The sequence below is a fragment of the Oncorhynchus tshawytscha genome, linkage group LG02 (assembly GCF_018296145.1).
Source record: "Oncorhynchus tshawytscha isolate Ot180627B linkage group LG02, Otsh_v2.0, whole genome shotgun sequence".
Lineage (NCBI taxonomy): Eukaryota > Metazoa > Chordata > Actinopteri > Salmoniformes > Salmonidae > Oncorhynchus > Oncorhynchus tshawytscha.
Genome location: NC_056430.1, coordinates 40788006 through 40802813, shown reverse-complemented (window position 1 = coordinate 40802813; position 14808 = coordinate 40788006). Strand labels below are relative to the sequence as shown.

At 48.7% G+C, this 14808-nt stretch overlaps 1 protein-coding gene across 4 annotated transcripts in view; it reads left to right on the top strand.

Annotated features, from left to right (window-relative positions):
* kiaa1328 (KIAA1328 ortholog) overlaps positions 1-14808 on the top strand; it is a 44850-nt gene that overhangs the window by 11296 nt on the left and 18746 nt on the right. For all 4 annotated transcript variants that reach the window (XM_024374524.2, XM_024374518.2, XM_024374536.2 and 1 more), the window contains 3 exons: positions 2422-2508; positions 2644-2753; positions 2882-3002. In XM_024374524.2, coding sequence (XP_024230292.1) covers positions 2422-2508; positions 2644-2753; positions 2882-3002 — 318 coding nt within the window. The remainder of the gene's footprint in view (positions 1-2421; positions 2509-2643; positions 2754-2881; positions 3003-14808) is intronic.

Genomic DNA, 14808 nt, shown 5'->3' with positions numbered 1-14808 from the left:
TCATGCTAAAACATGAGGTGATGGTGGTGGATGAATGGCACTACGATGGGCCTCAGGATCTCGTCACGGCATGTCTGTCCATTCAAATTGTCATCGATAAAATGCAATGGTGTTGGTTGTCCGTAGCTTATGCTTGCCCATACAATAACCTCACCGCCACCATGGGGCACTGTGTTCACAACGGCATCTACAAACTGCTCGACCCACACGACTTCATGCAGATGATTTGTGGTGTTGAGGCCGGTTTGACCTACTGCCAAATTTTCTAAAATGACGTTGGTAGAGAAATTAACATTTTATTATCTTGGAACAGCTCTGGTGGACATTCCTGCAGTCACCATGCCAATTACACGTTCCCTCCCTTGTGTTGTGACAAAACTGCACATTTCACAATGGTCTTTTATTGTCCCCAGCACAAGTCGCACCTGTGTAATGATAAATTCTACAGTATTTCAATAAAATATTTCCAGGACAAAATTACATGTATTCTGTTGTTCTAGTGGGGACAGTAACATTAGCGCTACCTATTAGTCACCCGGACGGAGTGTGTTTGTGTGTATATACAGTGCATTCAGACCCCTTGACATTTTGATAAATTACAACTTTATTCTAAAATGGATTAAATAAAAACAGGTTTTTAGGAATGTTTGCAAATGAAAAGATACCTTATTTACATAAGTATTCAGACCCTTTGCTACGAGACTCGAAATTGAGCTCGGGTGCATCCTGTTTCCATTGATGCTTATGTAAATGTAATATTTCACTTTTATTTTTATAAATTTGCAAAAATGCCTCAACCTTGTTTTTGCTTTGTCATTATGGGGTATTGTGTGTAGATTGGTGAGGGGGGACAACTATTTAATCCATTGTAGAATAAGGCTGTAATTGAACAAAATGTGGAAAAAGTCAAGGGGTCTGAATACTTTTCCGAATGCACTGTAGATCATTGATATTGGACCTGCACGTACTGCACACAGCAGGGATCGACTTTCAGGTAAATTTGCCAGTGGCACACCGGGCCAGTGCCAACTCAAAGGTACTGGCCGGAATGGGGAAAAAAATATATATACATGCATACTTGCACAAGTTCTGACAGGAATCGAAGGATGCATGCATAATTTCAGGTGATTTTTATCTTTCATTTGCGGGCTGAGCAAGAAGCCTATACAGGGTTCATACAGACATTGGCTAGTCAAATTCAAGGACTTTTTCAAGCATTGTAATTATTAAGGCCCTACAATGTACATTTAATTGTTGTAATATCTATAGAACCCCCCCCACACACACACTTCAAGAATGTTTTTTTAAAGGCCTACCAAATGGCATTATGCATTGACATTCACATTGTTTTTACATTCTAAAATATGCCTGACTAAATAGACATGCTCTCGACACAAACACACTAATGGAGTCTGCATTTGGTAAATAGTCAGTCTTGCCATTCGAGATGTTGAAGAGTTACTGAGAGGTTATTATATATTTTAAAACGAGAAAGCGACCAAAAATCGGGTTCCCTTTGTAATGGAACACTTTGAATGGAAAACCAAGTTGAAGCCAAACATTGGAAGTTGTTTTGCCAATACTAACCGGGACATGGTTATCCCGCAATAGAAGCGTCAGGAAACAAAATAATGGTCTTACATCTCATAAAAACTGATCAGAAATGAAATCGCAGATAATTTATTTTGGGGCAGTAGAACTTGGAAATTGGCTAGCATAACGTCAAAGACTTTTTAAGGACCAAAGAGCCTAAAGGTAAGCTATTCCATGATGATTGACTTGCGCATTGCAAATATTCCACTAAGGCTTAACTTTTTAAATACCTGGTTTGCATACCCATTCTTACCTTAGTATTTACTGGTAGATATCATAACTTGGAACATGTCTTACTGCTTTCCTACCCCTACCGCTGTCAGTCTTCGCTCCACCGAGAACGATGTTTGACAGTTGCGTTCTCTCTCTACCCAACAGATTATCTATAGGATATATATAAATATGCGTGTAGCGCGCGTATGATGATTAATCAACATAACGAACAGCTTCAAGAATCCTTCCGTTTTTAAATTATATACATTTTAAAAAAATCAGTTATGTTGCCTCGCGTTATTAAAATATTTTTGATGGTGGTGATCGACTGGGCCAGAAGATTTCCAAAATCTCCCCAGTATGCCGAGACAGACGGGGGCATTCCCGTGCTGTACTTGCCTCTTTAGAAAGTTGGTTTTGTTTTTGGTCAATTGCACATTATGTTAATAAATCATAATGATATTTAACATTTAAAAAAAGCGAATAGTGAACCGAAAACGAACGTGATCAGGTGAAAACGTTTCACTGCCACAAGTCAAGCGGTGCAGTATTGAAGCCTGGTCAAACACGATGTGAACAATATTTGGGGCCTGTACTTAATGTTGTGTCTTACAGGTTCCAGCAAGCCACTTTAGACGAACTCAGCCACTCAATGTCCAGAAATGGGACCGATCCTTTACCCAACAGCCGTGCACTACTCAGGTAAAGCCTTGGAACCACCTCACTCATTCTCTCAAACAATCTTTCCTCACCATCTCTCGCTCTCTGAGTAACTGGCATTTTTGTGTCTAGTAATCCAACCTTTAGCTTACAAAGCTTGGCTCTGTGTCTCTGCAGTGAGATGAGAGGGTGTGACGATGCAGAGGACTTGGCAGCGGAGCAAGAAGTACCTCCACACAAAGACAATACTGCACACATCCCCCTGCAAAACTCCATACACTCCCCTAGTAGGTTGTGTGCATTTGTGTGTGACAGCTCTGTATCCATTGGCTGCCAGTTAGCCATCCCTGCTTCATAGTCTCCTTCATTAGGGTTCTGAAGTCCATTTTCTTATTTTTTTGTCCTCCATATGCAGAGCCCTGTCATAACAAGTCCAGGAGGGATGTAGCCACCTCTCCTGTGGTGCCCCAGAGCATTCTCAAAGCCACCCCAGCACCGGTGATGTCCCCCACTCTACCTAGGACCCCCCACGCTAGGTAAGCCACAGAATTTGGTGTCCCAATCACAACCCTGTTGTATCCCTTACACCATTGCTGTTTCCCAATTGACTGTACTGCACCGCAACACCGCATCTTAGCCTTGATCCAAGGATAGCTTAGCCTAGGTCATCATTATCAGCACCTGTTCAAGGTCAAAATAAAGTGTGTTGTCAATTTCTTTTGGGCTGTGATGACATGAATACGCTATTGTCCAACGTAGTGTACGCATGTCCAGGAAGTTGTAGGTGCTGGGTACACAAAGTAAACCAAAAATAGAGAATAGATCCCTGTCCACTGAGTGCTCCTGCTGGGTTGAAACGATGCACAAAAAACATCGGGAGCATTCATCAGTGTGTGGATATTTGTATTTTATTAATGATCCCCGTTATCTGTATCGATTTATTTCATATGGCTAAATTTAGAGTCTTAATTAAGCATTGAGCACTGAATAAACAAAGCGTTGTTAAAAGCTGTGCTGTATTTTCATCAAATAACATTTTGTGGGTGTGGCGAAATGCTTGTGGTGTGTTTTCTACCATATCTAGAAACATTTAGATTAGAAAAATACTATTTTCATGAACAGGTCAGGCAGGGTGGAAGTGCAATGCAACATGTTGTCGAACGGGTGTGGAAAGAAAATAAAAAGAGGGAGGAAAGAAGGGAAAGGGGAGCATGAGGCTGAGGTGGGCCTGGTCGGCACTGGGACTTGGCTTGGCGTTTGATGGGCTAAATGAAGCTTTCTCCCGGGCTAGTGGCAAGGCTGACAGGAGTCAAGCTGCGTTCCATTAGTTGTCCTAGCAGGGACCCAGCAGCAGGTGTAATTGAACAGACTTCTGTGGGGATGCACAGTCTCTGTCTCTGAGAGGAGAGAGAGGGGGGAGGTTGAGAGAGAGAGAGAGAGAGAGAGAGGGGTAGTATTGAGAGAGGGGGTAGTATTGAGAGAGGGGGAGGATTGAAAGGGAGGGGGGGGTTGAGAATTGAGAGGGGAGGGGAGCCTTGGGGGAGCCTGAGAGAGGGGGGGGAGGTTGAGAGAGGGGGTAGTATTGAGAGAGGGGGGTAGTATTGAAAGGGAGAGAGGGGGGGTAGTATTGAGGGAGAGGGGGTAGTATTGAGAGAGGGGGTAGTATTGAGAGGGAGAGAGGGAGGGGGAGCCTTGAGAGGGAGAGAGGGGGAGCCTTGAGAGGGGAGAGGGGGGAGCCTTGAGAGGGAGAGGGGGAGCCTTGAGAGGGAGAGGGGGGAGCCTTGAGGGAGAGGGGGGGAGAGGGAGAGGGGGAGCCTTGAGAGGGAGAGGGGGAGCCTTGAGAGGGAGAGAGGGGGAGCCTTGAGAGGGAGAGGGGGAGCCTTGAGAGGGGGAGAGGGGGAGCCTTGAGGGGGAGAGGGGGAGCCTTGAGAGGGGAGAGGGGGAGCCTTGAGAGGGAGAGGGGGGAGCCTTGAGAGGAGAGGGGGGAGCCTTGAGAGGGAGAGGGGGAGCCTTGAGAGGGAGAGAGGGGGAGCCTTGAGAGGGAGAGGGGGGGGAGCCTTGAGAGGGAGAGGGGGAGCCTTGAGAGGAGAGGGGGGGAGCCTTGAGAGGGAGAGGGGGAGCCTTGAGAGGGAGAGGGGGAGCCTTGAGAGGGAGAGGGGGAGCCTTGAGAGGGAGAGGGGGGAGCCTTGAGAGGGGGAGCCTTGAGAGGGAGAGGGGGAGCCTTGAGAGGGGAGAGGGGGAGCCTTGAGAGGGAGAGGGGGAGCCTTGAGAGGGGAGAGGGGGAGCCTTGAGAGGGAGAGAGGGGGAGCCTTGAGAGGGAGAGGGGGAGCCTTGAGAGGAGAGAGGGGGAGCCTTGAGAGGGAGAGGGGGAGCCTTGAGAGAGAGAGAGAGAGGGAGAGAGGGGGAGCCTTGAGAGGAGAGAGGGGGAGCCTTGAGAGGGAGAGGGGGGAGCCTTGAGAGGGAGAGGGGGAGCCTTGAGAGGGAGAGGGGGAGCCTTGAGAGGAGAGAGGGGGAGCCTTGAGAGGGAGAGAGGGGGAGCCTTGAGAGAGGAGAGAGGGGGAGCCTTGAGAGGGAGAGAGGGGAGCCTTGAGAGGGAGAGAGGGGGAGCCTTGAGGGGGAGAGAGGGGGAGCCTTGAGAGGGAGAGAGGGGGAGCCTTGAGAGAGGAGAGAGGGGGAGCCTGAGAGAGGGAGAGAGGGGGAGCCTTGAGGGAGAGAGGGGGAGCCTTGAGAGAGAGGGAGAGAGGGGGAGCCTTGAGAGGGAGAGAGGGGGAGCCTTGAGAGGGAGAGAGGGGGAGCCTTGAGAGGGAGAGAGGGGGAGCCTTGAGAGGGAGAGAGGGGAGCCTTGAGAGAGGAGAGAGGGGGAGCCTTGAGAGGGAGAGAGGGGGAGCCTTGAGAGGGAGAGAGGGGGAGCCTTGAGAGAGGAGAGGGGGAGCCTTGAGAGGGGAGAGAGGGGAGCCTTGAGAGGAGAGAGAGGGGGAGCCTTGAGAGAGGGAGAGAGGGGGAGCCTTGAGAGGGAGAGAGGGGGAGCCTTGAGAGGGGAGAGGGGGAGCCTTGAGAGGAGAGAGGGGAGCCTTGAGAGGGGGGAGCCTTGAGAGAGGGGGAGCCTTGAGAGAGAGGGGGAGCCTTGAGAGAGAGGGGAGCCTTGGGAGAGAGGGGGAGCCTTGAGGGAGAGAGGAGAGCCTTGAGAGAGAGGGAGAGAGGGGGAGCCTTGAGAGAGAGAGGGGAGCCTTGAGAGAGAGAGGGGAGCCTTGAGAGAGAGGAGAGAGAGGGGAGCCTTGAGAGAGAGAGAGAGGGGGAGCCTTGAGAGAGAGGGAGGAGGGGGAGCCTTGAGAGAGAGGGGGAGAGCCTTGAGAGAGGAGAGCCTTGAGAGAGAGGGAGAGCCTTGAGAGAGAGGGGGAGCCTTGAGAGAGAGGGGGAGCCTTGAGAGAGAGAGCCTGAGAGAGAGGGAGAGAGGGGAGCCTTGAGAGAGAGGGGGAGGGAGAGAGGGGAGCCTTGAGAGAGAGGGGGAGCCTTGAGAGAGAGGGGGAGAGAGGGGGAGCCTTGAGAGAGAGCCTTGAGAGAGAGGGGGAGCCTTGAGAGAGAGGGGGAGCCTTGAGAGAGAGGGGGAGCCTTGAGAGAGAGGGAGAGCCTTGAGAGAGAGGGAGAGCCTTGAGAGAGAGAGAGAGAGCCTTGAGAGAGAGAGGGGGAGCCTTGAGAGGGGGGAGCCTTGAGAGAGAGGGGGAGCCTTGAGAGAGAGGGGGAGCCTTGAGAGAGAGGAGAGAGGGAGAGCCTTGAGAGAGAGGAGAGAGGGAGCCTTGACAGAGAGGGAGAGAGAGGGGGAGCCTTGAGAGAGAGGGAGAGAGGAGAGAGGGGGAGCCTTGAGAGAGGGGGAGCCTTGAGAGAGAGAGAGAGAGGGGAGCCTTGAGAGAGAGGGGAGCCTAGGGAGAGAGGGGGAGCCTAGGGAGAGAGGGGAGCCTAGGGAGAGAGGGGGAGCCTAGGGAGAGAGGGGGAGCCTTGGGAGAGAGGGAGAGAGGGGGAGCCTTGAGAGAGAGAGGGGGAGCCTTGAGAGAGAGGGAGAGAGGGGGAGCCTTGAGAGAGAGGGAGAGAGGGGAGCCTTGAGAGAGAGGGAGAGAGGGGGAGCCTTGAGAGAGAGAGGAGAGAGGGGGAGCCTTGAGAGAGAGAGGGAGAGAGGGGGAGCCTTGAGAGAGAGGGAGAGAGAGAGAGAGGGGGGAGCCTTGAGAGAGAGGGGAGAGAGGGGAGCCTTGAGAGAGAGGGAGAGAGAGGGGGAGCCTTGAGAGAGAGGGGGAGCCTTGAGAGAGAGGGAGAGAGGGGAGCCTTGAGAGAGAGGGAGAGAGAGGGAGAGCCTTGAGAGAGGGGGAGCCTTGAGAGAGAGGGGAGAGAGGGGAGCCTTGAGAGAGGGGGAGCCTTGAGAGGGAGAGAGGGGGCCTTGAGAGAGGGGGAGTGGGGGAGCCTTGAGAGGGAGAGAGAGGGGGAGCCTTGAGAGAGAGAGGGAGAGCCTGAGGGGAGAGAGGGGGAGCCTTGAGAGAGAGAGGGAGAGAGGGGGAGCCTTGAGAGAGAGAGGGAGAGAGAGGGGGAGCCTTGAGAGAGAGGGGGAGCCTTGAGAGAGAGGGGGAGCCTTGAGAGAGAGGGGGAGCCTTGAGAGAGAGGGGAGCCTTGAGAGAGAGGGGGAGCCTTGAGAGAGAGAGGGGAGAGCCTTGAGAGAGAGGGGAGCCTTGAGAGAGAGGAGAGCCTTGAGAGAGAGGGAGAGCCTTGAGAGAGAGGGAGAGCCTTGAGAGAGAGGGAGAGCCTTGAGAGAGAGGGAGAGCCTTGAGAGAGAGGGAGAGCCTTGAGAGAGGGGGAGCCTTGAGAGGGAGAGGGGAGCCTTGAGAGGGAGGGAGAGAGGGGGAGCCTTGAGAGGAGAGGAGAGAGGGGGAGCCTTGAGAGGGAGGGAGAGAGGGGGAGCCTTGAGAGGGAGGGAGAGAGGGGGAGCCTTGAGAGAGAGGGGGAGCCTTGAGAGGGAGGGGAGCCTTGAGAGGGAGGGAGAGAGGGGGAGCCTTGAGAGGGAGGAGAGAGGGGGAGCCTTGAGAGAGAGGGAGAGAGGGGAGCCTTGAGAGAGGGGGAGCCTTGAGAGGGGGGGAGCCTTGAGAGAGAGGGGGAGCCTTGAGAGAGGGGGAGCCTTGAGAGAGAGGGAGAGGGAGCCTTGAGAGAGAGAGGGGGAGCCTTGAGGGGGAGCCTTGGGAGAGAGGGGGAGCCTTGAGAGGGAGGGAGAGAGGGGAGCCTTGAGAGAGAGGGAGAGAGGGGAGCCTTGAGAGAGAGAGGGGGAGGAGAGAGGGGGAGCCTTGAGAGAGAGGGAGAGGGGGAGCCTTGAGAGGAGAGCCTTGAGAGAGGGGAGCCTTGAGAGAGGGGGAGCCTTGAGAGAGGGGGAGCCTTGAGAGAGAGGGGGGGAGCCTTGAGAGAGAGGGGAGCCTTGAGAGAGGGGGAGCCTTGAGAGAGGGGAGCCTTGAGAGAGGGGGAGCCTTGAGAGAGAGGGGGAGCCTTGAGAGGGGGGAGAGGGGGAGCCTTGAGAGGGGGAGAGAGGGGGAGCCTTGAGAGGGAGAGAGAGGGGAGCCTTGAGAGGGATTGAGAGAGGAGAGAGAGGGGGAGCCTTGAGAGGGAGAGAGATTGGGAGCCTTGAGAGGGAGTTAGAGAGGGAGAGAGAGAGAGAGGGAGCCCTGAGAAGGAGAGAGATTGGGAGCCTTGGAAGGGAGAGAGAGGGGAGCCTTGAGAGAGGGGGGGAGAGAGAGGGGGGAGCCTTGAGAGTGGGGAGAGAGAGAGAGAGAGGGAGCCTTGGGAGAGAGAGAGAGAGGGGGAGCCATGAGAGAGGGGGAGCCTTGAGAGAGAGAGGGGGAGCCTTGAGAGAGAGGGGGAGCCTTGAGAGAGAGCCTTGAGAGAGAGAGGGGAGCCTTGAGAGAGAGAGAGAGAGAGAGGGAGCCTTGAGAGAGAGAGAGAGGGAGCCTTGAGAGAGAGGGAGCCTTGAGAGGGAGAGAGAGAGAGAGAGGGAGCCTTGGAGAGAGAGAGAGAGGGGGAGCCATGAGAGAGGGGGAGCCTTGAGAGAGAGAGAGGGGGAGCCTTGAGAGAGAGGGAGCCTTGAGAGAGAGAGAGAGAGGGGGAGCCTTGAGAGAGAGAGAGAGAGAGAGGGAGCCTTGAGAGAGAGAGAGAGGGAGCCTTGAGAGAGAGGGAGCCTTGAGAGAGAGAGAGAGAGAGAGAGGGGAGCCTTGAGAGAGAGGGAGCCTTGAGAGAGAGAGAGAGAGAGGGAGCCTTGAGAGAGAGAGAGAGAGAGAGAGAGAGGGGGAGCCTTGAGAGAGAGAGGGGGAGCCTTGAGAGAGAGAGGGAGAGAGAGGGAGCCTTGAGAGAGAGAGAGGGAGCCTTGAGAGAGAGAGAGAGGGAGCCTTGAGAGAGAGCGAGAGAGAGGGGGAGCCTTGAGAGAGAGCGAGAGAGAGGGAGCCTTGAGAGAGAGCGAGAGAGAGGGGAGCCTGAGAGAGGGGGAGCCTTGAGAGGGGAGCCTTGAGAGAGAAAGAGGGGATGGGGAGAGGAATAGATGGAGGGGGAGAGAGGAATAGAGGGAGGGGAGGGAGAGAGGAATAGGGGGAGAGGGAGAGAGGAAGGGGGACAGGAATAGAGAAATGGGGAGAGGATTAGGGGGAGGGAGGATATGGGGGAGGAATTGGGGAAGGGGGAATAGGGAATAGGGAGAGGGAGGGAGGAATAGCGAGAGTGAGTTAGAGAGGGAGAGATAGAGTGGAGGAGGAGGAGGTAGAGACTGAGGAGGAGGGAGAGTTTGGGAGAGGGAAGGAGAGAGAGCATGGAATAGGGAGAGGAAGAGGGAGGGAGGGAGTGCGAGGAAGAGGGAGGGAGGGAGGGAGTGCGAGGAAGAGGCATTCGTTACGAATGCCTCCCCATCGCTTGTGTGGAAAGGTAATTAATGTGACAGTGTTGTCTTCCCGTGTGTGTGTGTGTGTGTGTGTGTGTGTGTGTTGCTTAGCTTGTATGAAATAGTGTGATTTCATTTTTTAAGGGAACACGTTTCCTCCTTTTTTTCCATTTTATTTCTGTTAAGTGTCTTTCTGTCTGTGCATATGAATATTACACATTTCTTCAAGTGTGAACTTAAAATGTCCTACTGGGAACATGGTCGTCCATAGCCTAGCAACATGAAGCATCAAGACAGCTTGTCTCTGACTCAGCCAGAAGGAAAGCTCTTCACAATGTTCTGACAAATTGTTTGTACATCTTAAACAATGCAATATGGTCAAAGTAACCACCACCATGCCAATCCAACCAACTCCAGCAGATGGCCATTAAAACCACTAAGGGAAATCATGGATACAGGTAATTAGTAATATGGAGTGGCTGCTGTTTTGGATTTTCTGGAATCCAACATGCTGTTGCTTAAAAAAAATAATACGTAGATTTCTGCTCATGCGGGGTCCACGAGCCTCCCTCCTGCTTAGTGCTCACTTACTCGTGATGCTACCACTTGTACACAAACCAGCAGTCAATAGCGATGTAATGTTATTTTCCATCATTAACCATGTTTATGTGAGTAAAGTCACACCGTATTTAGAAAAAGATTAGCACAGCTGGGATGGAAACAGGTCATTTCGGTACAATTTTATAAATGCAGACGGATCATTTGTGCTTTCGATATAGTGGGATCCTTTTGTGTCTGTAAAATGTATAAGGCGAGATGGTGTGTGTGTGTGTCGTCCTCCCACTATGACTCAGGAAAGCATGCAGTTTATTAGGCTACAGGTGAAATACGTTATGATGGAAAGTGCACGGTGATCTTCATGCTCCTTTCCCATAAATATCGAGACTCTTATTCTGATGACGTGATTGATGCTTGACATAATACAAATATTATGGATAAAACGTATCCATAATAATCTCAGCATGTAGACTAGCCTACCCGCACTGTATCTGCCAGCTGTTGGATAAATTGCAGAGAGGCACATTTGCTATTTAACCAACATTTTGTGACCGTGGAGATCGGTCGAGTTGAAAATGCAATGGAAACACATTGAACTTTAGATGTATTTATTTGACCTCCTTTTTCTCCCCAATTTCGTGTGATTCAATTACGATCTTGTCTCATCGCTGCAACCTCCCAATGGGCTCGGGAGAGTCATGCGTCCTCTGAAACATGACCCCCCCCTAACTGCTCTTCTTAACAGCCGCCCACTTAACCCAGCTGCACCAATGTGTCTGAGGAAACACCGTTCAACTGACGAGGACACAACTGGGAGGATCTGAACTTTAGATTTATATTAGTTACATTAAAACTTAGTATGTAAAATATACTTTTATTTTTTATTTTTTTTCATATTCGCATAAATCTGTCAATTGGAAGAAACCTACAGTGGCAAGAAAAGGTATGTGATCCCTTTGGAAATACCTTGATTTCTGCATAAATTGGTCATCAAATTTGATCTGATCTTCATTTAGGTCACAACAATAGACAAACCCAGTCTGCTTAAAACTAATAACACACAGACAATTATACATTTTCATCTCTTTTTTGAACACACTGTAAACATTCACAGTGCAGGGTGGAAAAAGTATGTGAACCCTTGAATTTAATAAATGGTTGATCCTCCTTTGGCAGCAATAACCTCAACCAAACGTTTTCTGTAGCTGCTGATCAGACCTGTACAATGGTCAGGAGGAATTTTGGACCATTCCTCTTTACAAAACTGTTTCAATTCAGCAATATTCTTGGGATGTCTGGTGTGAACTGCTCTCTTGAGGTCATGCCACAGCATCTCAATCTGGTTGAGGTCAGGACTCTGACTGGGCCAGTCCAGAAGGTGTATTTTCTTCTGTTGAAGCCATTCTGTTGTTGATTTACTTCTGTGTTTTGGGTCGTTGTCCCGTTGCTTCATCCAACTTCTGTTGAGCTTCAATTGGCAGACAGATAGCCTATCATTCTCCTATGATGCTCCCTCCACCATACTTTACAGTTGAGATGAGGTTTTGATGTTGGTGTGCTGTGCCTTTTTTCCTCCACACATAGTGTTGTGTGTTCCTTCCAAACAACTCAACTGTAGTTTCATCTGTCAACAGAATATTTTGTTGAATATCCAGGTGCACTTTTGCAAACTTCAGATGTGCAGAAATGTGTTTTTTTTTTTTTTTGGACAGCAGTGGCTTCTTCCATAGTGTCCTCCCATGAACACCATTCTTGTTTAGTGTTTTACGTATCGTAGACTTGTCAACCGAGATGTTAGTATGTTCCAGAGATTTCTGTAAGTCTAAAGTTGACACTCCAGGATTCTTCTTAACCTCATTGATCATTCTGCATTGTGCTCTTGCAGTCATCTTTGCAGGATGGCCACTCCTAGGAAGAGTAGCAACAGTACTGAACTTTCTCCATTTATAAACAATGTGTCTTACCGTGGACTGATAAACATCAAGGCTTTTAGAGATAATTTTGTAACCCTTTCCAGCTTCATGCATTCTTAATTTTGGGTCTACTGAGATCTCTTTTCTTCGAGTCATGGTTCACATCAGGCAATGCTTCTTATGAATAGCAAACTCAACTCACATTTTTTTTTTATAGAGCAAGGCAGCTCTAACCAACATCTCCGATCTTGTCTCACTGATTGGACTCCAGGTTAGCCTATGGGTTTACATACTTTTTCCAACCTACACTGTAAATGATGTATTCAATATAGACAAGAAAAATAAAATAATTTGTATTAGTAATTTATATATTTGTCTATTGTTGTGACCTAGATGAAGATCAGATGAAATTTGATGACTAATTTATTCAGACATCCAGGTAATTCCAAAGGGTTCGCATGCTTTTTCTTGCCACTGTCGCTACTGCAAACATTGGCTAAACAGGAGGCTGACAGCTGGCTGTATTGTGGCATAACTATAAAGATTACATCACACAAAACCCAAATTGTTTTTCCCCAATACAATGTGTAGATTGTGTCTTGTTTGTGCTACCGCAATATCTGTTACAACAGATGAGAAGGTTGTATCCTTCATATATATCTTTGGAACGTTTGCCAACAAAAAGCTGCGACTTGAACGATGTAAATTATACTGGACAGGCAAACTCAGCCCAGTACTAAACTGTAAACCAATGAAAATGTGTACTGTCTCCGCTGATCATTGTCTGCAATCACATTCTCCATATCTAAGTACTAAACGCAGCTGGTGACCGCTCAAAGCAAATGTATTTATACAGCCCTTCTGACATCAGCTGATATCTCAAAGTGCTGTACAGAAACCCAGCCTAAAACCCCAAACAGCAAGCAATGCAGGTGTAGAAGCTCGAGATCTCCGTCCGACAAACTGCTTTCAGGTAAAGTTTTACATTTATTTGTAATCAACTATTTAGTTATAGAAACGTGATACCGTCGACGCAAGCTGTAAAATGACTCCCAACAGAATGCAGCAGCCTTAGTAATGTAGCTAGCTTGCTAGTTAGCGAACTAGTTACAACAAGTAGATATGTTGCTAGCTAGCAGGAGCAGATGGCTTTAATCACTAGCTTGCATGTCATTCCTGGACCAGGAGGGTTTTAGTTATCAGGTTATTCCAATTAATTTACAACTACAAACATCTATCTATAGGACAAGTAGTGTAAAGGAAATATATTCATCAAGGAAGGATTCACTGAGTTTAAATTAAACTGACAAATAAGAAAGGCCACAATATCCCTGTCAATAGTTTGGCTGTCAGGATGTTCATTTTCTAGCACAAGCTACATTCCTTTGCGGTGATTAATTTATTCATTCTTGTCTCTCCCTTTTTGTCTCGTGATCTTTTCAGTTCTCCTTTGTCCTGCTCCCAGAGATCAACCTTCATGGGGCGGCAGGTAGCCTAGTTCTTAGTGTTGGGCCAGTAACCAAAAGGTTGTTAAATCGAATCCCCGAGCTGACAAGGTAAAAATCTGCCGTTCTGCCCCGGAACAAGGCAGTTAACCCACTGTTCCTAGGCCATCATTGTAAATAAGAATTTGTTCTTAACTGACTTGCCTAGTTAAATAAAGGTCAAATAAAAACCAAGTGCAATTCAACAAGCGTGAGCTGATTCACTCCCCTGTGAGGAGAACCATCCTACTGCAGTTTGGACTAGCCCTGCTGTGTCTATTTAGACATTGGGACCACATGCTGTATGTCTTTGCCTGTTGTCTTTTCTTTGTGGGTTTTGTCTTACAGTCTAGTGCATTTTAAAGTTGAAGAACACCAACTACAGATACATGTGCTTGTTTGAGCAAGCACATGTATACTGAACAAAAATATAAATGCAACAATTTCAACGAGCTTAGTTCATATAAGGATATCGGTCAATTAAAAAAAATAATAATAATAAGTCATTAGGACTGACTATGGATTTCACATGAATGGACAGGGGCACAGCCATGGGTGAACCTGGGAGGACATAGGCCCACCAACTTGGGAGCCAGGCCAATCAGAATAAGTTTTTCCCCACAAAAGGGCTTTCTTACAATCAGAAATACTCCTCAGTTTCATAAGCTGTCTGGGTGGCTATTCTCATACAATCTAGCAGGTGAAGAAGCTGGACATGGAGGTCCTGGGCTGGTGTGGTTACATGAGGTCTGCGGTTATGAGGCCTGTTGGATGTACTACCAAATTCTCTAAATTGGCGGTGGCTTGTGGTAGAGAAATTAACATAAATTTCTCTGGCAACACCTCTGGTGGACATTCCTGCAGTTGGCCAATTGCACACTCCCTCAACTTGACAGATCTGTGGCATTGTGTTGTGACCAAACTGCACATTTTAGAGTGGCCTTTTATTGTCCCCAGCACAAGGTGCACCTGTCTAATGATCATGCTGTTTAATCAGCTTCTTGATATGCCACACTTGTGGGGAGAAATGCTCACAACTGCATATGGAAAATATTTGTTTTATTTCATGTTTGCATATTGCGTATTTTTGTTCAGTATAGAATCAATTTAACAGGTGACAGATTATTATACTATTGGAACCAACATTATTTTCCAATAGCTTGGTTCTGTTCAGAACTATTATTTTTTTCATTCCGTTCCACTGTTCCGACCAGCAAAGTAAAGTTCTGAACCAGTTTAAACCGCCCAAAAGTACCGGTTTATATCGTTCCTTTCTGTTCCTTTTTAAACCTCATCTTTTTTCTTTTTTTTTTAAACATTAAATTACTTAACCAACCAGAAAGCTATGGAGTGGATAAGCAATTTAATCTGTATAGGAAAGTCATTAAGACCAAATTGTATTTTGCCTTAACTGCATGGTTTAATCATAATGAAAGACACACTGTGCTGCCAGTCACTATGGACAGACCAGTGTAGGAGCGTGAGATGCAACGGTCAT